At 39.2% G+C, this 27,143-nt stretch overlaps 1 protein-coding gene across 4 annotated transcripts in view; it reads left to right on the forward strand.

Moving 5' to 3' along the window:
• The window catches only part of LOC132268314 (cytochrome P450 97B2, chloroplastic), a 96,073-nt gene that overhangs the window by 55,410 nt on the left and 13,520 nt on the right, over positions 1 to 27,143 (forward strand). For 3 of the 4 annotated variants that reach the window (XM_059769159.1, XM_059769162.1, XM_059769160.1), the window contains 5 exons: positions 8,895 to 8,942; positions 9,161 to 9,220; positions 20,246 to 20,332; positions 20,635 to 20,723; positions 25,720 to 25,811. In XM_059769159.1, the coding sequence (XP_059625142.1) occupies positions 8,895 to 8,942; positions 9,161 to 9,220; positions 20,246 to 20,332; positions 20,635 to 20,723; positions 25,720 to 25,811 (376 nt within the window). The remainder of the gene's footprint in view (positions 1 to 8,894; positions 8,943 to 9,160; positions 9,221 to 20,245; positions 20,333 to 20,634; positions 20,724 to 25,719; positions 25,812 to 27,143) is intronic. The other variant, XM_059769161.1, reaches the window with a different exon arrangement.

The raw sequence follows: 27,143 nt of genomic DNA on the forward strand, positions 1-27,143 counted from the left end.
CGGTAGCATTGTATTTGTCTTTGCCGTGTCTCCGACAGTTTTTATCGACTTGTTTGGTCTGCCGATGTGTTTGGTAGCATTGCTCTTCGTCTTCTCTCTTCTCTCTTCATCATTCACATTTGTTGTTACTTATCATCTTAATGGCAAGTTGGGCATTCATGCTCCAACTTGAGGGAGAGTATTGAAGATTTAATGGAGGAATACTGGGAGGGAAATCTTTCAGTAACTGATGTTTCCCATCATTGAAGATTTGTGTTACTAGAGGAATCAATGGAGAAAAATCGTCCTTATTTCCTATTTTCTAATTCTTTTCATTCTCATAATTTCTTCTCCTATATAAAGGAGCCTCCACCATTGTATTGTATATGAATTGAGAGAGTATTATAAAAGTGATGTAACCCTTTGGGCTCTTTATGTCATGGATGTAGGCCCTAGTGGCTGAACCACGTAATATCTCTGTGTTGTTCTTGTTTTATTTATCTCTTCACTTTTGTTTTATGCTTTACAACATGGTATCAGAGCCTAGATGTTCTTGAAATCTCATTTAGAATTTGAGGGGGAGTATTGGTATTATTATCATAAAGCATGTTCTCCATGTCATCACATTCCTTTTTGTTGAAATATATAAATATTTCTATATAATCATGGAGCAAAATTCTTCACCAATCATGATGATCCGGGCAATTTCCTTCTAATTATAAATATTTTTATATAACGGTGGAGCAAAATCCTCCACCAATCACGGTGCCTCCTTTGACTATATTGTACACCTTCCATACTTTCTTATATTTACCATGTCTATATATAGGCTCTTTGTACTGAAATGATGTAGATCTGAATAATAAAAATGTAGCCCTTAGTGGCTCTTTGTCCATTGGTGTAAGCCTTAGTGCCGAACTATGTATATGTCTGTGTTCTCCATCTTTCTCTCTTCCCTTTTCATATTTTCATTTTTCATTTTCGCATCCAAATTTTAACACTTTCCCTTCCAGTCTGTTTTTCGGATGGTTTAGCACCTCGGCATTCCCCGATGTTGTTCTAGCCCATTTCCCGAAGTTGTTCCGGCCATGTTCCCGGCTTAGTTTTGGCCATGTTCCCGGCATAGCTCCGGCCATTTTCCCGGCGTTGTTCCGGCCTTTTCTCGGCTTAGTTCCAGCCATTTTCTCCGGCGAGTTCCAGTTTATTTTCCCTAGCAAGATCTGGTCAATTTCCTGGCTTTGTTCCGGACACTTTCTCATCATCTTTCAAGGCGCTTCTTTAGCAAGTTGGGCATTCATGATATTCATGCTCCAACTTGAGGGAGAGTGTTGAAATATATAAATATTTTTATATAATTGTGGAGTAAAATCCTCCCCCAATCATGGTGATCCGGTCAATTTCCTTCCAATTATAAATATTTCTATATAACAATGGAGCAAAATCCTCCACAAATCATGGTGCCTCATTTGACTATTGTACACCTTCACCATGTTGTAAAGCATAAAACGGAAGCGAAGAGATAAATAAAACAAGTAGAATACACTGATATTATGTGGTTCAGCCATTAGGGCCTACATCCACGGCATAAAGAGCCCAAAGGGCTACATCACTCTTATAATACTCTCTCAATTTGTATACAATACAATGGTGGAGGCTCCTTTATATAGTAGAAGAAATTATGTGAATGGAAAGAATTAGAAAATAGAAAACAAAGAGGATTTTTCTCCATTGATTCCTTTAGTAACATCAAATCTTCAATAATAGGAAACAACATCAATTACTTAAAGATTTTCCTCCATTAAATCTTCAATACTCCTCCTTAAGTTGGAGCATGAATGCCCAACTTGCCATTGAGATGACGGGTAACAAGTGTAAATGATGAAAAGAGAAGAGAGAAGACAAAGAACAATGCTGCAGAACACATCGACAGCCCAAACGAGTCAACAGAAAACTGCTGGAGACACGGGAAAGACGAGGAAAAGGCTACTGAACACGCCGACAGCCTAAACAAGTTAATAAAAACTACCAGAGACACGGCAACTATGAAGATAATGCTACCGATCACACTAGCAGCCCAAACAAGTCAATAAAAACTGCAAGAGACATGGCAAAGGCGAAGAACATTACTGCTAAACAAACCGGCAGCCCAAACAAGTCACAAATAGCATCGAAAACCCCTTAGCAACATTTCATATGCTAAGGAAATACCCCCAAAATAGGGGTCCGAATATAGGAAGAGAAATTAGCTTTCTAATACACTTTTATAATTATTTTATTTTTATATTAATTGGTGTATGGTTATAATATAATATCTTTTTTATTCCTTTTCTGTAAATAATTTTAATATAAATTACCAAGGGCCTTGAAGCTTAGTGGCATTTCCTCTACCTCCCAAAGTGGATGGTGAGGGTTCATGTTCTCATAGGGGCAAATGGGGGTGTGAGTTTCTTACCAATTAAATAAATAAATAAACATACATTAAATATGTAGTGCATAACAGCGAGATTTGATGTGACCAAGCTTCCCGCAATGGTCACACCGCCCGCGTTGTTGCCTAGAGGAGGGCTGTCACAACCCAAAATTGTGGTTTAAACACAAACCAGCCTACTTTCCATCACCCCCTTTCAACATACAACCCACAGCAGAATGTAGTCCCAATCACCCAAAATCCTTTACCACACATTGTATGTCATACAATCGGCCCTCAATTACATCAAGATCGTCAAGTCAGCTCTATACAAGCATTTCAGAAAATACCTAACGGTCCTAACATACAAAACCAGTTCAGTCTCTAAATAGGGCTAGTCAGCAACTCCCAAATCTCCAATTGATCTTTGGGTACCTGAAAAATGATAGGGTGAGCTAACAGCCCAGTAGGAAAAACCATAACAGGAGCTTCAAAGAGGTTTAAAGGTACATTGAAGTGAGTTTACAGAAAATATGTAATCATTTGTAGCACAAAACTTATATATACAAGACCTGGTTGTTTCTCAGCAAAATGGAACAAGAAACTCAAGAAAGGATGAACAACATCAGGATTTGACTATCAATTTGGGTGAAACACATGTAGCAATTAAAACAGATAATTTCATGGCCAAACCTAGGAATTTAGGAAGTAAAACCACTCCAAGCAACTAAAGGTATAGAGAACCCTACCCAAAGATGACAAAAATGAAGATGGGGATGAGGTGATGATGTATTCTACAACCCAACTCCTTTTTTCTTCTTCCTTTCCCTTCCTCCTTCTGTCTTTCTCACAATAAAACCTTACTGCTGGACCTCTCTTTCTCCCTGTGCACTGATTTCTTTTCTGTTTTGATTCAAGTGTGAATGTAATAGAAGATAAGGCAGTTGGCAGCAACAGGTGTAAGGTTCTGCAGACACGTGTCTCTTTGGTTGTGATATAAGACCAGGTGTTAGGAAGACTGATATGGCTTTGACACATGGTTGCCACTAAGACAGATTTTGGGATTATTGCAACCTTTTCCTACCAACTAAATAATCACACAAAGGCCTCCAAATAAAATTCCATAACTTCAATAAATCATACTATATAGCTGTTGGTATATGTGGTAATATTCTTGTAATAATCATAATCAGTGAGATTACCCATAATATTTTGTAAGCATAATCAGTGGAATTGACAAGAATATTTATTAAGCATAATCAGTGGGATTTGACCACAATTATTGTAATTCAAATCCCACAATTATTATAATTACATTTCCTGAAGAATATAAATATATAGGTGTAGAGATGTCAGAATTAACTTTCTACAACCCTTTCTTACATTCTACTTTGTCTTCTTCTCTCTTTCTCTTATCTTTCCTCTCTAAACCCTAATCATCCAAAACCTTATAATTCAACTTGGTATCAGATACAGGTTAAGTTCTGTGCTCATCTTTCTTTTCTCAACTTGAAGAAGGCCAGAAGTGTGCTGACGTCAGCATCAGTACACTGACATCAGCAAGTTAAGGCTCAAAAGTCTTCATCCTGAATCGCCCCTCTCTAGAACATGCCAGTTTTTTTTCCTGATTTTGAAGCCATCTTCTAAATAAATAAAAAAAGAAGAAAAAGAGGCTGTTTGTTGTGATCTCGTTGATGGAGCCTTTTCTATTGGATTTTCTGCTTCCGTCTATCATAGAATGGTGCAACTAGACAGTGTTGATGATTTTCTGAAGTTTGGTTGCATGATTTGAAGCATCCAACTCAGGTCTAATAATTATATATAATTGTTTCTTCTTATTTCTAGTTGATTTCATCCTTAGATTCCATGTTTGTTCTTTGGCTATTGTATATGTTCTTGACATAAGATGTCAGAAGTCTCTACAACTACTGAGAGGTAGATTAGGCCATGTCTTGTCCATTGTTGACAATCCATCTCTTCAGATTAATCCTATGAAATTGGACGGGATGAATTACTCAGCGTGGTCTCGATCATGCCTTTCGTCAATTCAAGCACGTGGCCTGAGTGCTTATTTGACTAGAGAGCGCAAGAAGCCAAAGTCAACCGATAACTCTTATAATTGATGGGTGTCAGACAATTCACTGGTGATGTCTTGGTTGCTACACTCCATGCAACCACATATCGGTGGTGGATAACTTTTTGATTCGGCCCATGGCATTTGGATGGCTGTATCTCAGACTTACTCTCAGTTGGGGAATGATGCACAAGTCTATGAATTATGGAAAAAGGTGCATGAAACCAAACAGCGAGATATGTCAATTGCACAATACTATGCTAAGCTTAATAGTCTGTGGCAAGAGTTGGATTATTATCAGAACTTTCAAGCAGAATGTGCTAGTGATAGTGCCAAATTTCAAGAACTTTTGGATAAAGAGCGTGTGTATGATTTTTTAGCCGGGCTTAACATGGAGTATGATTGGATTCGTATTTAGGTGCCTGGTAGGGACCCCTTCCCATTTTTGAGGCAAGCTTATGCATATGTCCAACAGGAGGAAAGTCGTAGGAGTGACATGATTCACAGTATGGCTCAAGATCGTTGTGCTTTAGTTTCTATCCCTAACAAAGACCAGCGGTCATGACAACCTGGTGTTGATGGTAAGAGTGGGGGTTCTGAGAAGCATTCATAAACTGCCTGCTAGAAGACTAGAATAATCCAAGTCCAGGATAGGACTTAAGATATTGAAGAATATGATATACCGCCTATGAGTTGTATGAGGAGCATGCATAAATTGACTCACAACATTAACTACAAAAGCCAAATCAGGACGGGTGTTGGTAAGATAAATCAATCTTCCTACCGAGCGCTGATACTGCGAGGGATCAGAAAGGAGATATCCAGACTCAGCCGAGATCTTCAGATTAGGATCCATAGGAGTGGAAGCAGGTTTACACCCAAGCATACCCGTGTCTCGAAGAAGATCCAAGACGTACTTCCTTTGCGATAAAGAGATACCCTGCTTAGATCTAGCAACCTTAATTCCCAAGAAATATCTGAGCTGCCCAAAGTCTTTCACATCAAAAGCTTTAGCCAATTGAAGCTTTACTTGAGCAAATCCCAGTGATGTCATTGCCAATAATGATGATATCATCAATATAGACAAGAAGAATGATGCGTCGACCAGTGAGGAACGGTGGATAAAACACATATGGTCAGAATGGCATCTAACAAACTCCATGGATAGAATTACATCACTGAAGCAGCTGAACCTAGCTCTGGGAGATTGTTTTTGTTGATTGAGGTTTACCCTATTAATGTCAAATGAATGTCAAAAGTGTGAAGGATTCTCATTCTATATTGGTATCTGTCACAAGGGTATTTTAGTCTTTACACTTATGTGTGTGAATGAGTTACACTTTCCCTAGGTGCTGCAATACCCTACAGTGTTCATATTCTGGTGCAAATACACAAACAGATGCTGCAGCTGTACATAACCTGTGTGAGGGCATTTCTGGTATTGCATTGTTATTTCTGGTGTAATGATGAACTCTCAACATTGTGCCACGTGCACAATGGTCCTAGTGAGAGAGACTAATGACACAAATACAAATTCCTAGCTGTATATATCAGCTTTGTATATTGTCCTTTGAGGGCTGCAGAAAAGGGGTGTGTATATCAAATGCTGAGACATTTACAGGGGCATTATTGTCCTTTCATTACCGGAAATGGCTTAGTACTTACTCTACTATGATTGGAGGATCTCAGTAATGCTTATGCACACTAGGGCAGCACAATGTAAGTATAAATATGCTTTGGGACAATTGAAATGCTTTGGGACTGCTGAACTAGCCGTTTGATTTTTGGGTTCAGTGCATGAACTGTTGACTGGCTCATAGAGCTGTTGACATGTTCGGCTAGATCAGTTAAGTTAAATGATTTACGTTGAAGGTCGACTTGAACATGCATCCTTTGAGTGTTTAAACTCTATGGTCAGTGCAAGCCGACAGATCAAGGAATCAGTCAGCTGACTCAAAAGTCAACTTTTGGTCATCTCAGTTTTTTTTAATATAAGTCGATTGACACAATGTCGACGTTGACTGAGGTTTGAAAAATCTGAAGCAAGGGATGCCACTAGAATGTTTGAGTCGACTTAAGCTCACTGAGCAATCAACTAAATTGGCTTGATACCATGATATATATAACACTTTAGAGTTTGATCAAGGCACAATTCCATTCCAGTTTTCTTTAGGACTTTGAAATATTTATGTGATAAACTCATGTCCTAAATCCTTTCGAGTCTCAAGAGCAATATCATGTTTGAAGAATCAAATTGATTCAAGGTCCTTGACCTCATCTATTTGTGAATATGGAGAATAAAAGATGTTCCAAATTGGAGGTCATCTCAATATCACTTAAGGCTTTTTAAGATTGAACCCATTAAGTCCAAATCCGTATTTTAAAACCTAGAGACCAATTCAAATGATATAAATTAGGTATATGGTCCTGGTTTGTGATTCCAACAGTTGATTTCTTCCAAAGCTTACAAAAGCTTGAACTGACTCAACCTAAGCAAAGACCTCATGAAAAATGAGAACGAGGTTCAAGGCCAATCGCTAGTGGTCCTGGGGACATGCAAATGGTATGAATGATATGCATGATCCTATGATCCTAAAGTCTTAAGGTCAAGAGCTGAGCTTTCAAGTGAGATAAAGATTGACCTTACAAGAAATCTAATCACTCCAGTTTACACATGGGCTATCACGTGGTCCTGGTTTGGTTAGGTTTTCATCACTTTTAGTATTTATAATTCAATACTTAGAATTTGTTGCCTTGGTTATTTATATGAAACATATAATAAAAGAGAAAATTTAGGTGAACTGATATTTAAAGAGAAGAAAATTTTCTACACTCGTACACATTTATATTTACATGAACTGATATGAATAATAATAATAAAATATAATATAATGTCGAAATAAAATAAAAGAAGTGGCTCAAGTATAAGGATGTTTACATTCCATTTTAATTTAAATTTCCTTTCTTTCATCACGGATCGGGGTTTGGAATCCAGGGCGTGACAAAATTCTTATGAAACTAATGGTTTGATGAGGCTTTGAATGTTTTATTTTTTATTTTTAAAATTTTTTTTCCCAATTATGTGAAGGATTAGGGTTCCTTTGTGCTCTATAGATGTATTGGAATTAAATGCTGCTGACTTTTTCTGGAATCAAATTAACATCAAACTAAGCACTCTCTATGTCATATGAAAATTGTAAAAATCAAAACTCACTTTCTTTTCACTGTTATTGTAAATCCTGATTAGTCCCTCGAAAGCAAAGCAATTACTTTTGGATGCATGAAAGAGATGAAACAAAAGAAATACAGAAGAAATATAAAAAGAAGAAAAAGGAGAGAATTCTGTAAAGGCTTGAATGAGATAAATCATTTGTTCATAACTCTAGTATTTATAGATAAAAAGAAAACATGCTCATATTACAAGAACAGAAATTAAATCAAGTCAAAACATATTCTATGGCTAAACATATGCGTAAATAAAGTCAAACTCCATGATTTGAGGCTATCAAAACTATGCTAATATGGTAAGTCATTCCATAATTCGTGGCTATCATATCTCTGCTAACATTCCCCCACAAGTTGGTGCGTGGATATCAGAGACACCCTACTTTGGACAATGCATCCTCAAACACAATCTTGCTAGCGCCCTTTGCAGGAATATCTGTAAGGTGCTGAGAGCAAATCTAACTAGCGATGATTTATCTCAAATGAAGGGCTGATCAACAAATCGAAGTGTCTTCTCAGACCATAAACAATGAATGTCTCCTTAGACCATAAACAACCAACCATGTGTTTTGAGACCATAAACAACCAAAGATGTCTCCTCAAACCATTTTCCTTCCTCACATATTGGAAGAATAAAAAATGTCTCCTCATACCACAAATCATCAACAATTTCTCCTCAGACTATTTTTGGATGGGTGGTGCAGAACTCGCAATGCCCTCATTGTAGTCGGACCACCCTGGTTCTGATACCAAGAAGAAACACAATATAGAAGAAAGAGAAGAGAAATATATAATAGGTTTGATTGAGATAAATCACTCATTCACAACTTTAGTATTTATAGATAAAAAGAGTACATGCTCATATTACAAGAACGGAAATTAAATCAGATCACAACATATTTTATGGCTAGACATATGCGTAAATAAAGTCAAACTCCATGATTTGAGGCTATCAAATCTCTACTAATATGGTAAGTCATTCCATAATTCGTGGTTATCATATCTCTCATAACAAAAACAATTCAATTATTACAATATCATATCAATGGATGTAATCTTTGTAAAGCATTGATTTGTATCGAAAATGCATGAAAAATAAGATTAGTTTCTCATCCATTTGTGCTTATCACGATTACATCAAGCATGTCTATAAATAAACTGAACCAATGTAAAAAATATATATATTTTGATTGCATCTTTTTTTTACAGGAAACTGATGTTGAAAAACTGCAACAAAGAGACTACATAAATCTAAAGGTAGGTGTTTATGATGCACTAGAAATATTTTCCAAATTTCATTTGTCTGCTTACTCAAAAGATGGGTGAATGTGATTTAGCATTTATCATGCACTAAAATTATTTTCCAAATCTAATTTTTTGGTAACTGAAAAGATTGGTGAATTTAACCAAGGAGCTATATGGAATTTGAAGCCTAGTTGTGTGAATTTTGGAACTGAAACTGTAAAAGTTTGCAGGATGCAAGTCTCTTGCGTTTTCTTGTTGACATGAGGTGTGTTGATGTTGATGATCGTCAGGTAAATATCTGCAATACTTATCTTGATGCTTTCATGAAAAAGGATTTCTTGCCAATAACTAACTCATTCCCGATAAACTATTATTTTATCACATTTTTTTGAATGATCTTAAAAGTGATTTGGTAAAATTGGCTTACTCAATTTGAGAGCCTGACTATCATTATATATATGAGGAAAATTACAAATATATAAAGAGAACCAAAAAAACAAATCCCTAAACAAAAGCCTAAATATACGCCTAAATAAAAACCCAATAAATCTGCCACAATCACCAAGTCAACCCAAAGATATAATTTCCATCACTCTCCTCAAGCCGGAGCAAATATGTTGACCATGTCTAGCTTGACTGTGGAAGACTGAAGAGGAGAAGGCCCAACAGACTTTGTGAATGTTCTGAAGAGGGAACAAAAATAGGACTAATGATATCTGATTGAACCTTCTCTCGAATGAAGTGAATGTCTACCTCGATATGTTTCAACTTGCAAATGCCCATAGAAGGGGCAATCATATTGGAAGGATTGTGGTGGATGGTGAGTTATTATCTAAGGAAGAGGATATTTGTAGGGGGGTTGCCTCTTTTTATCAGAAATTGTTCACTGAAACCTCGAATTGGCGTCCTTCCCTTGGAGGGCTTCAGTTTGATGCGATCACCGGATTAGAGAGTAAGGGGTTGGAGAGGCCCTTTTCAGACAAAGAAGTCGTGAAGGCGTTGAAGAGTTCTTTATAAGGTTCCTTCTTGAAAGTTGGGTGGTGATTAGGGGAGAGGCGATGAACACTTCTATGCTTTTCATTCTCAGGGTCACTTCGAGAAGAGCCTGAATTCAACAACATTTATTGCTCTTATTCCTAAGAAGGGGGGAGCGACAGATGTGAAGGACTTTAGACCCATAAGTTTGGTGGGATGCATCTACAAATTAATTGCTAAGGTTATGGCTTTGAGAATGAGGAAGGTGTTGGACGGTATCATTTCGGACTCTCAAAATGCTTTTGTTGGGGGGCGTCAGATTTTGGATTTAGTTCTTACTGCTGGCGAATGTCTTGATTCTAGGTTGTGTAGTAGGTTCCGGGGGTCTTGTGCAAACTAGACATTGAGAAGGCTTATGATCACGTCAGCTGAAGCTTTCTTCTTTCTCTTCTTGGGAACTCAAAATGCATCTCAAGAATCTCATCTGGTAATCATTAGTGTCACAAAAAACAAAGGTATCATCAACAAGCATCAAATGTGAGATCTCCAACTGGCTAGCGACTTCTTTTCCCACCCTGAAGCCTCTCAAAAACCCAGATCCACTGCCTTTGCCATCATTCTACTAAAACCCTCCATCACAATCAGGAAAAGAAAGGGGGATAGCAGGTCCCCTTGTCTCAACCCCCTCGAACTGCCAAGAAAAAACTATTGGAGCACCATTAACGAGGACCGAAAATCTAGCACTCGAAATGTAGAACTCAGTCCATTTCCTCCTGGTGGGGTGTTTAGGAGTGATATTGAGACGGCAACTGAGAAAAGTTGTGTTTTATCAATTCTGCCTTCGGCATTTGAAGTTGAGCAGGGTTTGAGTAAGAAAGGGAAGGCTGCCTACGAGCATGTTATCTCTGGGTATGTTGACCCAGCTGATTGTGCAGTAAAGGACTCGCCTGAGGGGTTTACGGTCTGTGTGGGGAGAGATCTCCATTTTCAGCTGTCTAATAATTCGGCTTTGGCTATACTCAAAGAGCTCCGCCTATGTGTAGCTTTGAAAGGCCTTAATTGTTTGCCACCTGCAGGAGTAGAGGAGATTGAGTCTGTTAGAATCTTGAGCAATCGATTGGGCGACTATGCTACAGATTCAGACACACTGCTAGAGCCGCCTGTGAATGGAGGAAATAGTGAAGATGAGGTGACTGATGACCTTGTTTCCATCCAACAGGTAAGCTATAATGAGCTTGTTCCTTGGCTGGAGACTGACCATTCTAACTTGTTAGTGGAGGAACCATTAGCTGTTGTGCGACCTGGTTGTTCTGGAATGGCTGCTGATATGGGAAAGGATTGGGAAGTCACAAATATAGGAGTTACTAGTGAGCTGTTGGGTGTCTCCTCAGAGGGTAACAATGGCCATACTTTATCCATTCTTCAAGCAATAGTGGAAGGAAGAGAGATTGCAGTGACTAATGAGGTTGAGAACACGAGGCCTTTAGCGACCTGGAAAGGGGTACGAGAGGTTAAGAATCTTATCTCTTATATCAATTATGAAGGGAAGAGGGGCAGTGAGGGAGAGGGGAAGGACTAGAAGTAGGAGTATAAGGAAGGGAGGAGGGGAGATAATCTTATCTAGTTCTCAATGAAGCTACGAATCATTACTTGGAATGTTCGTGGTCTCAACGATCTGGACAAAAGGAGGGTGGTAAAGGTTGCTTTAAGGAAGTGGGAGCCCAGATTGTTTGTTTGTGTTAGAATGTTTTTATATATATATGTATAGATGTTGGGTTATTATGTAATTACATTTAGTTAGTAGGCCCTTGTGTTATTTAGTTAACCTTGTATCCTTTATATAAGTCTACATAGGCTTATTAGGTTATGTGATATATATGATATACACAGTTGCTGTAGCCATGATCTCTCTCTCTCTCTCGCTATCTCTCTCTCTCTCTCTTTTATCAGTTTGAACATGGTATCAGAGCGGTATGAAACAATGGGAACCTAAGATTGTAGTTGTGATTGCATCTGGGTTGTTCTTCTACAAATCAAAATCAAGATCAAAGCCGATTCTGTTTTTCGCTGAAGATTTGGCCGCCGTTCTGTTCAAAGCCGGAGGTTTGAAGCTGTCGTTGTGTTCAGCGCTTCTTGTCCGTCATTCTCAGATCTGAAGCCTTTTGTTTTGCTGGCCGAGGCTTCCTTGGCTGTTGCAAGTTGCAGAGGTTCCATCATCGCGATCCATCTCCCCTCCGTTGTTAGATCGCTGTTTTTTTTTTTCTTGGGTTGCCGTCACCGCTGCAAGGGCTAGGGTTGTTTTTCCATTATTAGCGCGGATGTAACGGTATTTTGTTAGCGTGGATGTAACCTTTTGTGCGTCCATCCCATATTTTTCAGATCCTGATTCAATTCTTGATATCACTCCTGAGTCGGCTATTCCTGCGGTTTCTCTTCCCTCTTCCTGCGGTTTCTCTTCCCTCACTGTCTCTTCAACCTCGATCTCCTTCGCCTGCCCCGTTACAGGTATACACTCGAAGACCAAAGCCATCTGCTGTCGTGCCACCTCCATCGTCTTCAAAGTCTTTGGATCCAACACCATCCACTGTGTCTGATTCCTTGCCTATTGCACTTCGTAAAGGTATTTGCTCATGTGTCACTAATCATCCCATTGCTCATTATGTCTCTTATAATTCTTTATCGCCATCCTTCTTATGTTTTTCCTCTAAGTTGTCTACTACATTTGTTCCTAAGACTGTGCAAGATGCTTTGTTTGATTCGGGCTGGAGGAAAGCAATGCAAGATGAAATGGATCATCAGAATGGCACGTGGAATCTTGTTCCATTACCTCCAGGTGCCAAACCTGTTGGTTGTCGTTGGGTATATACTGTGCAGTATCTTCCAGATGGGTCCATTGCGTGTTTGAAAGCACGTCTTGTTGCCAAAGGTTATACCCAGACTTATGGTATTGACTATAATGAAACGTTTGCTCTTGTTGCTAAGATTTCATCTATTCATGTTTTGATTTCTCTTACTGCTAATAGGCATTGGCTTCTGTTTCAATTAGATGTTAAAAATGCCTTTTTGCATGGTGACTTGGCAGAAGAGGTTTATATGGAGCAACCACCTAGGTATGTTACTCAGGGGGAGTATCTTCACACTATTTGTCGCCTTAAAAAGGCCCTGTATGGATTGAAACAATCTCCACGGGCTTGGTTTGGAAAATTCTCTGAGCCGGCATTAAAATTTGGTCACAACAGATGTCAGACCGACCATTCGGTATTTCACCAACGCACTAAAGCTGGCTTTATATTTCTTGTGGTGTGTGTTGATGATATTGTGATCACAGGTGATGATTCTGAAGGCATTGCTAAGTTGAATTTGTTTCTGCAATATCGATTCCACACTAAAGACTTGGGTAAACTTAGGTATTTCTTGGGTATTGAAGTTGCTAGATCTAAGAAGGGTATAAGTTTATCCCAACGAAAATATGTGTTGGACTTATTAGAAGAAACAGGTATGTTAGGTGGTCGTCCGGTTGATGCTCCTATGGATTTAAATATAAAACTTGTGTCTGATGAGGGTGATCTATTTAATGACCCAGGCAGATTTCGTCGTCTTGTTGGGAAATTAATTTATCTCACTATCACTCGACCTGATATTTCATATGCAGTTAGTGTTGTAAGTCAGTTCATGGGAGCCCCTAGAATGCCACATTGGATTGCTGTTCTTCGGATTATCAGATATCTCAAGCAAGCTGCAGGTTTTGGGTTACTATATAAATCAAATGGTCATCTTAGGGTGGAAGGTTTTACAGATGCCAACTGGGCTGGTTCTCCTTCAGACAGGAGATCTACTACAGGCTACTGCACATTTGTAGGAGGAAATCTTGTTATATGAAGTAAAAAGCAAACGGTGGTAGCTCGGTCTAGTGCTGAAGCTGAGTATAGGGCAATGGCTCATACCACTAGTGAGTTGACATGGATACAAAATTTTCTAAAAGAACTTGGGTTGACAGTTGAAGCTCTTACTCCATTGTTTTGTGATAATCAAGCAGCAGTTCACATTGCATCAAATCCTGTGTTTCATGAGAGGACCAAACATATTGAAGTTGATTGTCACTTCATTCGAGAAAAAATATTACATGGGAGCATCTCTACTCCATTCGTGAAGTCTGAAGATCAATTAGTTGATATGTTTACCAAGGCATTGGGTCATAACTGATTAAGAACTATTTGTTTCAAGCTGGGATTATTTGATATATATTCTCCAGCTTGAGGGGAAGTGTTAGAATGTTTATATATATATATATATATATATATATGTTGGGTCATTATGTAATTACATTTAGTTAGTAGGTCCTTGTGTTATTTAGTTAACCTTGTATCGTTTATATAAGTCTACATAGGCTTATTAGGTTATGTGATATATATGATATACACAGTTGCTGTAGCCATGATCTCTCTCTCTCTCTCTATCTCTCTCTCTCTTTTATCAATTTGAACAGTTTGCAAGAAACCAAGTTGGCATCCAATTCTGATGGGGTGGTTCGAAGTTTGTTGGGAGGAAGGTTTGTGGAATGGGAGGCCTTGAATGCTACAGCCACTTCGGGCGGAATTTTAGTTATATGGGATTGCAGATGGCTGTCGAGGATGGACGTGTGGATGGGGAGATTTTCTGTGTCGTGTGTTTAAGATGGAAGAGGACAATTTCAGATGGGTTTTTTCTGGGGTCTATGGACCGGTTGTTGATAGTGATCGACCTATTTTCTAGGAGGATCTGCGCCATGTTCGAGGATTGTGGTCTTATCCTTGGTGTCTAGGTGGGGATTTCAACTCAGTTAGATCCCCGCTAGAGAGGTCTATAGGGGGAAGGTCTTCAAATATGGATTAGTTTTCTGACTTTATTGATGAGTATCTTTTCATCGATTTACCAATGGAAGGTGCTGCTTATACGTGATCGAATGGTAGGGACCCAGTCACTTTATCAAGGCTAGATCAATTTTTGATTTCTGGGGAGTGGGAAGAGAAATTCCCGGACGTTGTTTAGGCGGTTTTAGCAAGGGTTACCTCTGATCATGTTCCTTTGGTCTTGGATTACGGGGGCTTGCGTTCTCAAAGTGCCCCGTTTCGATTCAAGAATATGTGGTTGAGAACGGAGGACTTCCAAGTGAAAGTTTGGTCTTGGTTGGGAGGGAGCAATGGTTATAGGTTCGCCCATCTTTACGTTAACCAAGAAGCTTAGGGCTCTCAATTCGATCTTAAGAAGTGGAATAAGGATGTCTCCGGGAATCTTGAATGGAGGAAGAATAGAGTCCTCGCTGATTTTTCTAAGATTGATCGTCTTGAAGAGGCGGGCGGGGATGTGAAGTCACTTCGTTCTATGAGAGCCTCATGTCAGGTAGTTCTTGCTGAGATTACTACTATGGAGGAAATTTCGTGGCGACAAAAATCTCGGGCTCTCTGGCTAAAAGAGGGAGATTGTAACACAATTTTTCACAGACTCGCGAGTGCCCACAGAAGGAGTAATCACATAGGACGTATTTGGGTGGATGGTGTGGAGTTATGGAGGAAAGAAGAGGTGCGTAATGGGATTGCTTCTTTTTATTAGAAGCTTTATACCAAGCCGTTAGCTTAGAGACCCAAACTTGATGGTCTCCATTTTGAGGCTATTTCTGAGTTGGATAGAGATGGGCTTGAGACTTCTTTTGCTGAAGACGAAGTTTTAAAGGCTTTATCAAGTTGTAATGGGGATAAACCTCCGGGCCTGATGGGTTTACTATGCGGTTTCTGATAAAAAGCTGGGCTGGTAGTGAGAAACAAGGTGATGGGTACATTTCAGGCGTTTCATTCTACTGGCGTATTTGAGAAGTCGCTAAATGCCTCATTCATTGCCTTATCCCTAAGAAGGGTGGCGCTTCTGACATTAAAGATTTTAGACCAATTAGCTTAGTGGGTTGTATTTACAAACTCATGGCTAAGGTTCTTGCTCTCAGTATGAGGGATGTCATGGATGGGATTATTTCGGATTCCCAGAATGCTTTTGTCGGAGGGCGGCAAATACTAGATTCAATTCTTATTGCAGGCGGATGTGTGGATTCTAGACTGTGAAGTGGTGTTCCCGGAGTCTTATGCAAACTTGATATTGAAAAAGCATCTGATCATGTGAACTGGAATTTCCTGCTATATTTGCTAAAAAGGATAGGTTTTGGAAGTAGATGGAGGAAATGGATTGAGACATGTCTTTCGTCTGTCAAGTTCTCTGTTCTTATGAACAGGTCTCCTGCTGGTTTCTTTGGGTGTACCCGCGGTTTAAGACAAGGAGATCCTCTGTCGTCTTTCCTTTTTCTAATTGTTATGGAGGGCTTGAACCGACTAATGAGAAGGGAAGAGGATCTCAGTCTTATTATGGGCTTTAGGGCGGGTAGAGATCTAGCCCATCAGGTGGAGATCTCTCATCTACTTTTTACGGACGACACCCTAGTTTTCTGCAATGCTAATGTGTCTCAACTTCGATATTTGAGATGCATTCTGGCCTATTTTCAGGCGGTTTTTGGGCTGAAGGTCAACGTGGCTAAGAGCGTGCTTGTCCCAGTAGGGGATGCTCAGGATATTTCCTCTTTAGCTGCAGTCATTGGGTGTAGGGTGAGTTCTTTTCCTATTCCTTATTTGGGTTTGCCCCTAGGGGTTTCCTCTAGGAGAGTGGGGAGTTAGGACCCTATGAGTTACAGGTATGCAAAGAGGTTGGCACGAAGAAGCAATATTTGTCTAAAGGGGGGAAAGTTACTCTTGTAAAGAGCACTTTATCGAGCCTTCCCACATATTTTTTTACCTATGTTCCAAATTCCATGCTCTGATGCTGATAGGAGTGAGAAAATACAAAGGGATTTCCTTTGGGGCGGAAGGGGTGAAGAGTTTAAGTATCACCTTATCAGATCGGAGCAAGTTTTCAAGCCCATGAAGCTGGGTGGTCTAGGTATTAGGAGATTGGTTCCCTTTAATCAAGCTCTCTTGGGCAAATGGTTGTGGAGATACAGGAGGGAAAGACATTGCCCTTGGCGAAGGCTTGGTTTGGAGAAGAGAGTGGCTGTTGGTCTACCCATCCGGTTTCTCTTGTGGGAGGAGTCGGGGTGTGGAAATCCATTCGGAAGGGATGGAATGTCTTCTCTTCTCATATCAGATTCAAAGTTCGTAATGACAGATGTGTTCATTTTTGGGAGGATCTTTGGTGTGGTGACCAGCCATTATCTCGTACATTTCCCATATTATACAATATTGCAGTTGATAGACATGCTTACGTAGCTGACTATTATCGGCTTGATAGTAGTGGGATTACGTGGGACGTGCACTTTCGGTGTTCCTTTCAGGATTGGGAGATGGATGAGGTATGTGTTTTTCTGGATTTATTGTTATCGGCAGGAGGCAGTTAGCAGAGGTAGTGACGATTTGACATGGATCCCCTCTTCCCATGGTTATTTCGAAGTTCGATCCTTGTTTCTATGTCTATCTAACTTTGATAGCCTTGACTTTTCGTGGAAGACCATTTAGCGTTCTATGGCTCCAACCAGGGTGGCATTCTTTGTATGGTCTGCTGTATGTGGAAAGATCCTGATGATTGACAATTTGAGGAAGAGAGGTAACTATTTTGTTAATTGTGTTGCCTTTGCAAACAAGATGGTTAGTCAATTGATCATATTCTCATGCATTGCCCTATGGCGTACGATTTTTGGAATCTTATACTTGGTTTGTTTGACATGCGTTGGGTAATGCCATTCTACTAAGGATTTGATTCATGCTTGGAGAGGATGTCGTGTGAGAAGTGGTGTATGCGATTATTGGAGAATTGTCCCAAGTTGGGTTTTTTTTTTTTTTGGTTGATAAGTAAGAATTAAATATATGACAGCCACGATTTACACAATTCTCTCATTTTTCTTTAAAAAGCCTTTACACAATTCTCTCATTTTTCTTCTTTTTATATTTCTTCTATATTTCTCCTTGGTGTCAGAGCCAGCACCTTTCCACACCTTCCAGTAGCCTTTCTTCTTGTGCGACAACCACCTTAGGCTGTTTGCAACATCATGTAACATTGCCTACACATGATTTTCTGTGTCGCCGTTCCCCTTTTGATAATAGGTATTTTTAAGTTTTACAATTTCGTTTTTACTCTTCTAGGGTTGGGTAAATTGGAATGGTTAGTCTCCAACACCTAGAAGGGCTTGGGTAAAAATTTTCGAGTCTACATTGATGTTCTAGATATTGAGGTGGGTGCCTGGCTATATGTAAGCAGGTTGCGCTCCTTGAAAAATTCTGTATTTGGACTTTTCAGAAATGGTTTAAGGAGACATTGTTATTGTTTATGGTCTGAGGAGACCTTTTGATTTATTAACAGAATTTATAGTGTTTTTGGAGTTGTTTATGTGACAAATTATAGCAGATTTAGGGTCCTCGACTGTTAATTCTCTTGGCTCAAGTTCTATAGGTGGTGATGCCATTTTTCCCACCAATTCATTAGAAAATCCAGGACTTCAAATCACCACAGTGAAGTTGGATGGCTCCAACTATTTGATTTGGGCATAGTGTGCCAAGATGTTCATCAGTGGCAAAGGCAAGATTGGCTATGTTACTCGTTCAGCTCAGTCAGAGAAGGCATATCCATAATATCCACAGTGGTTTGTAGATAACGCTATGGTTATGTCTTTGCTAGTCAATTCGATGCAGCCAAACATAGCCGTTGGCTATATTTGGGATTCGGATTCGGATTCGGTTCAACGCACTTATTCTCAGAGACAAAATAATTTACGGATTTTCCAATTGGGGCGAGATATCACCAGGATTTCTCAAGGTGACTTGAATGTTTCAGGTTACATTGCCAAGGGAGATGTTATATTATGATTCCCTCCACTCTTGGAAGGATTCAGATGATGCAGTTTTATATGCAGTGATTGTAGAGAAGAATCGAGTGTTTCAGTTTCTTACCAAGTTGAACGATGAGTTTGAGTATACTCGTGTTCATTTATTGGGCTTATCTTCATTCCCTACTTTTGAGGATGCATACTCCTATGTGTTGTCAGAGAGAGTTGCCTGACTCATCCATTAGGTGTTGCTTCTGTTGATCGTTTTGCTATGGCAATTCATGTTCCCAACTTGAGGGGGAGTGTTCGCAGATGTGATAGCCACGATTTATGGAATTACTTACCATGTTAGCAGAGATTTGATATCCACGAATCATGGAGTTCGACTTAATATACGCATGTCTAGTCATAGAATATGTAATGATTTGATTTAATTTAATTTCCTTTCTTGTAATATGAGTATGTGCTCTTTTTATCTATAAATACTAGAGTTATGAATGAGTGATTCATCTCATTCAAGCCTTTACACAATTCTCTCCTTTTCTTTTTTTTCTTCTGTATTTCTTCTGGAACCTAGATTGAATATCGAAGCTCTAAGCTCTCTCTATATTTTTCTCAAGGCTCATATACTCTAGAGTGACTATAAGTTTATAACCATGTATTTATAGCCAATACCGGAGTCCCAAATAAAATAGAAATTTTTTCTCAATTAATTTTTTGAAATTCCTAATATTTTAAAAGTGGCCTGCCGATGATCGATTCATCAAGCTACAAGCTCAATTGATTGAATCCTTTCACAAGACTCCAATTAATGAGTTTGATTGATCGAGCTTCAGTAGTTTCGGTAGTTCTCTACTGTTCTTTCTTTCAAAAATTCTGACTAGAGTTTGCTACATACCTGGTTCAATCGATTGAAGTTCCCTGTTCTTGAAATTCTTGATTATTTTGGCTTAAATTCTTTTTAATGCTCAAACGTTAGGCCGTGGATGACTATCTATCTAATAAGTTAATCGACCTAGATTCCCATGTCCAATAAGGCCCTTTTACCCTTTCCTAGTCATGTCATTGAGCTCAATGAATTTCTTCATATAATATTCATTGTCGATTCATGTTCATCATCTTCAATTGTAGACATATAAATTAATAAGCATTTTATTCAGCGACAACGCGGTCTTGTATAGGAATTTGCCAACACATACCTCAAAATCTTAACAGAAGATTGGGCCTATTCATACACATCAGATTTTAGTTTATTATTGTTTATTTATTTATTTAACTGTTTTGTTGTTTCTTAAACTCCTTTGCCATTTATGTTGAGCTTCTGAAATATTTCCAGTTCCAACCGAACAAATGACTCCCCAAAATAAAATTGGCAATATAGCAGGTACTTGGATCTGTCTTCAGCCAACAATCAGTCTTTAAACATTTGAGAACTGTTTTGGGACTACAATTGCAGTCAAAATCATATTTACCTCTATAATTCATAATCTTCTGTAGTTTTGTTTAACAGCTGCGGGATGACCTGATGACGATGCTTATTGCTGGCCATGAAACAACAGCTGCTGTTCTTACCTGGGCTACTTTCCTACTCGCACAAGTATGTACCTCAAGACCAACTTTTCGATTCGGTAATACTAATTTCAATATAAAGAACTGTCTGCGGAAATTTTCTATGTTTACTTATTCTCCATTGATGGTGTGTATGCAACAAAACCTTTGCCCAAAATGTTTGCTTATTTTCCATTGATGAAGTCTTACTCAACAAACCAACTATTTTGGGTGGGTTAAATGAATCATGTTTCACCATTTTGCTCTATCTAGAACCCTAATGTCAGTCAAACCGTAAGTTATTTACGAGTGTGTTATTAAATTAATGTATGATGAATTAAAATGGTGCAGTATCCCTCCAAGATGAGGAAAGCTCAAGCAGAGGTTGATTTGGTGCTTGATCAGGGGAGAACAACTGTTGAATCACTTAAAAAATTAGAGTACGTCACAGAAACTACTTCTATGAACTCTTTCACTTGTAGTAGATATAAGTATATTCATATCCTCTTCTGCATATTATATTTGTGGCAACATTGAAATATGTTGATACTCATGCTCTTTTTAAAGTAATGGCACTAATATCGTCATGGACTCACGATGAATGTTCTATTAATGCAAAATAAGCTGTAACTGAGTCTTTAAATGAGTTGAATTATAGGGTGTAGAGAGGAAAGATAAGAGAAAGAGAGAAGAAGACAAAGTAGAATGTAAGAAAGGGTTGTAGAAAGTTAATTCTGACATCTCTACACCCATATATTTATATTCTTCGGGAATTGTAATTACAATAATTGTGGGATTTGAATTACAAAAATTGTGGTCAAATCCCAATGATTATACTCGCTAAATATTCTGGGCAATCCCACTGATCATGCTTACTAAATATTCTTGTCAATCCCGCTGATTATGCTTACTAAATATTCTTGTCAATCCCACTGATTATGCTTATTACAAGAATATTACCACATATTCCAACACTCCTCCTCAAGTTGGTGCATAGATATTTCTCATGCCCAACTTGCCTACAATAGAATGAAATGAATTCGAACTCAAAACTCTTAGTGAAAACATCAGCTAGTTGTTCTTCTGACTTCACGAAAGGCATACAGATCACTCCATGATTCAACATCTCCTTGATGAAATTCCTGTCAATCTCAATATGCTTCGTTCTATCATGTTGAACCTCGTTATGTGCAATGCTAATGGCCGCTTTATTGTCACAATAAAGTCTCATAGGACCATCATCCATAACACCGAAATCACTCATCAAGGTCTGAATCCAAATGAGTTCACATACCCTGATGTATTCCAAAACGTGGTATTCTTTTAAATTAAAAACCATTCGCAATAGCACTAGTCCTTGTAGGATACGGCTATGTAAAGGGTGTCGAACCACGGAGATTTCGAAGTTTATGGCTGTTAAATTTATAAGATTAATTCCGGTTTAATTCGAGATCGATTGGTTGATTGTTGTTTGTTAACTACGGAATTGAAATTGACTACTACAATGACAATCGAAAGTGATTAAAATTAAGTGAATAGAGAGATGGCTAGGGAATTGACTTCACCATCCCCTCATAATTATGGCTAATTGCGTTTATCATGGGAAAAACTATGAAATGCACGGCAATGATTCGTGTGGCTTACGCTCACAATGGAACCGTCAAGAGGACAAACGCACATACAAGTCAAGAACTACGCATAGTTCATCTTCGGTTAGCACATATTGTCCACCTAACTAAACTAAACTAACATGTAGTACAACTTGTCTTCTCTAAGTATAATATATCAAAGTTCTTGCTTTGTATGTATTAAACTATCTATATTATTTTTATTATTATTTTTATTAGCTGTTTTCAGCGTTTTATTAGTTGTTTTATGTAAGATCCCTATTATCAAGGGATCACGTAGATAAGATCCCCATAATCATGGGATCATGTAGATTTTGGCATATTTCTTTGTTTTTCTTTGATTTGGTTTCCTTTCTTTGTACCCTATTCTTATATATAAATATAGCTCTTGTCTCTCGGTTTGACTAAGCCTTTGGTATCAGATCAAAACAAAAACCTTTGCCTGCCCATCTTCCTCCCCAACGCCGCCACCGTCTCTCTCCCTCTCTCCATTTTCCCTCACCTCCGGCGCACCTCCATCTCCTCCCAGCCCTTGCACCGGACCCCTCGGGTAACCCTCTGTTTTTTACTCCTTTTTTAGGAGAATTCCATTAGGCTTTTTATGACCTAAGGGTCCTTGTGTTTTTTTTCTTTGTGGGCTGCCGGTGTTTGTTCGGCAACATATTTGGAGGAAAGCGCCGATTTTTTCGGCCTTGTTTTTTAATCTTTCCTCTTGCTTTGACGTCTGGACCAGCCTTATTTTGGTACTATGACTGATTCTAGTAGCCAAAAGGACCCTTTACTTTGAGATTTCTGTTGAGGAGGAAGTTTTGAAGGCGTTGAGGAACTATAATGGGGATAAAGGTCCGGGTCCGAATGGGTTTACTATGAGATTTCTGTTGGAGAGTTGGGATGTGGTCAGGGGCGAGGTGATGGGAACTTGTAATGTTTTTCATACTCAGGGAGATTTGAGAAATCTTTGAATACATCGTTTATAGCTCTCATTCCAAAGAAGGGCGAACCTATTGATGTGATGTAGGGGAGACCGACGCTCCAAGAAAGGGAACTCACCCAAGACCAGCGATGATAAGCACAACAACGAGGAGAGACGCCCATGCCGTGACAAGGGCAAGGACCATGGAGGGAGGTCCAAGGCTTGTGGCAAGGGTGAGCGCCACGACAAAGGCAAGTGGGAGTGGAAGTACTACTTGTGCGATGAGCCGCACATATTGTGACTCTACCCAACAAGAAGACAATGAGCACCCTTGTAAAGGATAAGGGCAAGGGCAATAGCAAGATGGACGATGCAGGCAGCGACGAAGATGCTGAGTAGCATGGCGCATGACACCAAGAAGAAGGGCAAGGCGAAGAAGGTAGCTGGGGTGCGCTATGTGGATGCGCAGGTTGGTGGCAAAGCCGTGCAAGCATTGGTGGACACGGGTGCCACACACAACGTCATTACCCCGAAGGAGGCGCAAAGACTTGGCCTGGAGACGCGCAAGACGGAGGGCTAGATCAAGGCCGTCAACTCTGAGGAAGCACGTGTGAGCAGAGTGTGCAAGGAGGTGGAGCTATGCATGCAAGGGTGGAAGGGCAAGCCCGACTTCCAGGCTGTGCAGATGGACAACCATGACATGGTGCTGGGGCTGGAGATCATGGACCGGAACAGCGCCGCACTAATACTATGCCTTAGGGCGTTGATGATACTTGGAGGTAAGAAAGGCAAAGCCACATGCATGGTGCCACTCGTGGGTAGGAAGGAGAGTTAAGAGGTGGAAGTCAACACGATGGAGCTCGTGAGAAACTCACACTTCCCGAAGGATGTGCGCGCATTTGGGCCAAGGACATATGCGCAAGTGCTGAAGAAACCGGGACAAGGGCGTCACGGAAATGGGTGGGGTAGGATGTCACGCCCCGCCTTGGAGGTTACGCCACGCAAGCGACGCACGCTGAGTAGGACGCTACATGGCAACTGCATGGCATAGGAGTTTCTAGGATTCTCCGAAGTAGTCTAGAGTTGTATGGAGGGTTCTAGAGTTGTGTAGAATAATACTTGAAGATATATATGGAAGTGTGAAGAAGGTGGGAGAAGATTCTACAGAATCGATCTCCACCATCGGTTAGAATGCATCACAGCTATCCATTACGGATGGGGATGCCTATAAATAGGAGTAGGACTTCACTTTGTAGCCATCAAGTCCTAGAGTGAGTCTTGAGAGCCTTGTAAAGAGTTTGAGTGTTAGCCTTGTACAAAGCATTCTTTGAAGTAATGGAAGTGTTCTTCCCTTGCCAACTTAAGTGCATTAGTGTGTGTGTGTGTGTAAGCCAAGTGAGGTGAGAGCGGGGCCACTACAACACTAGTAAGTACACGAGGGGAGTGTGTTGGCTAAGGTGTGCACGGTAGTTAGGTTCACTAAGTGTTTGCATGAGTAGAAGCAACACCTTGGTGCCGCACGGGTTTGACTAGAGTGGTGCCGAAACTCTAAGCCCGTGATATTAAGCTAACTAGGCTTCAAGAGGCTCGGTTACTTAGTAAAAAGTTCTCTATTTATTTACTTCTCTTAAGCACCACCAAACACAAAGGGGAACCGCCCTCCAAAAATCACTAGCGTGGCCCCCCACACTGCAATCTCTCTAAGCGTTAATCAAATCTCTCGAAGACCGAGGCATAACCCATTGGACGCCAAACAGTCCAAAAATAAGGCTCCAGCAGTCGTAGGCCACAGCACAATGGAATAGAAGTGTGATCCACAGACTCGTCATTCCTCTTGCATAAACAACACCAATTAACAGTAATCTATCTTTTCTTTCTCAGATTATCTACGTTCAAAATCTTACCCCAAACAGCAATCCAGACAAAGAAGGCCACTCTGAGAGGAGCTTTGGAGCGCCAAACCGTCTTCTAAAGGAAATTAGAACCATGAAAGTCAAAAAGACAGCAAAATAAGAAACAGGCCTCAAACCTCACCCTGTGGAGAAGGCACTCAAACCAGTGTGTCAACCATCCACCTCCTGTCTATACAGAAGCTCCAACAAACCAGAAACATCATCCAACTCCCAATCTTGAAAGGAAAGCCAAAAATGCACATCCCACGTGAGCCTACTGTTTTCAAGCCGATAACAATCACCTTATTATGTCTTTTCTATAATAGACATGACCAGCTTATAATGTAATTTTGGACATATAAATAGATTGATATTTCTATAAACATTTAGAACAATTATAACACTTGCATGCTAAGCTTAATGTCCATTGGTTGAGATTATCAGTTTTTACTAAATTGCATATATTGAATATATGCGTTTAAAAACCAAGGGTTGTGGCTTAGTGGTACTTCCTCACCTTCCGAAGTAGAAGGTTGAGGGTTTAAGTCCTCATAGGGGCAAAGTGGGTGTGAGTTTCAACTAGGAAAAGGATTTTTTAGCAACTTTTCGATTGATAAAGATAACATCTCACTTTCTTTTCATATTTCAAGACTTTGATACTTTCTTTTATATTTACCTATAGGAATTCAATTTATGGCAACATTTTTATGGAAGGAAGAAGGAATTTTAAAGAATTTATTGTTGTTCTACATTTTAACTTCATAAATATATCAACATTATTTAGTTAAATCTTTTACATCACTTGGAATATTAGCTAATGATAAATTCTTGAGTCTTTTAGTTATCTTGTTGCTATAATTTGAATTTGGATTTAATACACCAATTTAGATCTGTTCATTTTTCTTGTCATCTTTAACCTAATTATGGTGTGAACTTTGAGAAGCTATACTTAAGATTATGCTTCCTCATTAGTATAACAATTTGTTATATTCAATGCTTTCAGGTATACAAGACTAATTGTTGTTGAGACTCTACGTTTATATCCTCAACCTCCATTGCTCATCAGACGTGCTCTCAAATCAGATTTATTACCAGGTATTAGTTTTGATTGAGATCAAAATAGGTGAGGATAACTTTATTACCAAAATGAGGAAAAAACAATAAGACTCAAAAATGAGGAATTAACAAAATAACCACCAACTTCTCATAGTCCAAGAGGATAAGCCGAAAGCCTCTCACAAACTGAGTGAATAGACTACAACACAACAAGGCAAAACCTAAAACCCTTCACAACTCGAGGGAATAAGTAACTGACAGAAAAGGCATAACGTTACTAAGAGGCACCCCACTATTCAGGAGAGGATTCCCATTTTTTAGATTGGTTGCCTAGGAGGTATCGTGGTTTGTTCATGGTAAGAATTCTTAGGCTTACACCATAACTTTGTAAATGTTTTTCCCTAGCCATCTTAAGCCTAAAAATTTCCTCTTCAAAGTTTCCCCTTGTTCTCTCTATCAAAGGAGGTGATCTGCATACCAAAATTAGATGATTTGATAAATGATTTGATGAGTTGTAAGATAGCTTATAATTAGGGATTCCATTCCAATTTAGATGATTTATAGATTGCTTGTAGTTAGGAATATTATTTGTGGATACCCAAAATCTCGGGATATGATTATTGTAAGCATTCCTTGTATAGAATAGTAAATATTATTATATAAAGGAAGTCTCCTGAAGGGAAAGGTAGACAAGTTTTCTCCAGAAATTCTCTTTGTTCTCTTTGTCTTGTCATTGTATCAGAGCCAGGCTTGATACAAAATACGTTCTAAGTTTATTTTGGTAAGATACATCACATTTTTGTTAAAAACTATGGTGTCTTTTTTTCCAAGGAGTTGCAGCATTTTGGTGACAATCTTGGTTTGAGTTGCAGTCAGCACATCTCAGGTTCTCATTCATCTTTTCTCTTTTGTTTGAGTCTCTTTTGAAGTTTTTTAGGATGTCAGAAAAGTCAAAAATCTTGTCCATTAAATTGAATGGGAAGAATTATTTTTCTTGGGAGTTTCAATTCCGTATGTTTGTTATAGGGAAAGAATTGTGGGGACACATAGATGGTTCAATCCCAAAATCAAAAGTTGGGACTGAAAATGCTAGCATAGCTAAATGGGAGTCTAATGATGCCAAGATAATTAGTTGGATTTTAAGCTCAATAGATTCTAATATTGTACTCAATTTGTGGCCTTATTCCAATGCTAAAGATATGTGGGGTTATCTAAAAAAGATTTACAATCGAGAAAACTCTGGGAGGCGTTTTCAACTTGAATTGGACATATCTGAATATTCCAAAGGCCAAAACTTTTATTCTGGATTCATGAATCTTTGGGCTGAATATAAGGAACTAATTTATGCTACTATCCCAAGTGAGGGGCTAC

The sequence above is a fragment of the Cornus florida genome, unplaced genomic scaffold (genome assembly GCF_030987335.1).
Source record: "Cornus florida cultivar Cherokee Brave unplaced genomic scaffold, ASM3098733v1 CherokeeBrave_3.0.0_Hap2_Chr08, whole genome shotgun sequence".
NCBI lineage: Eukaryota > Viridiplantae > Streptophyta > Magnoliopsida > Cornales > Cornaceae > Cornus > Cornus florida.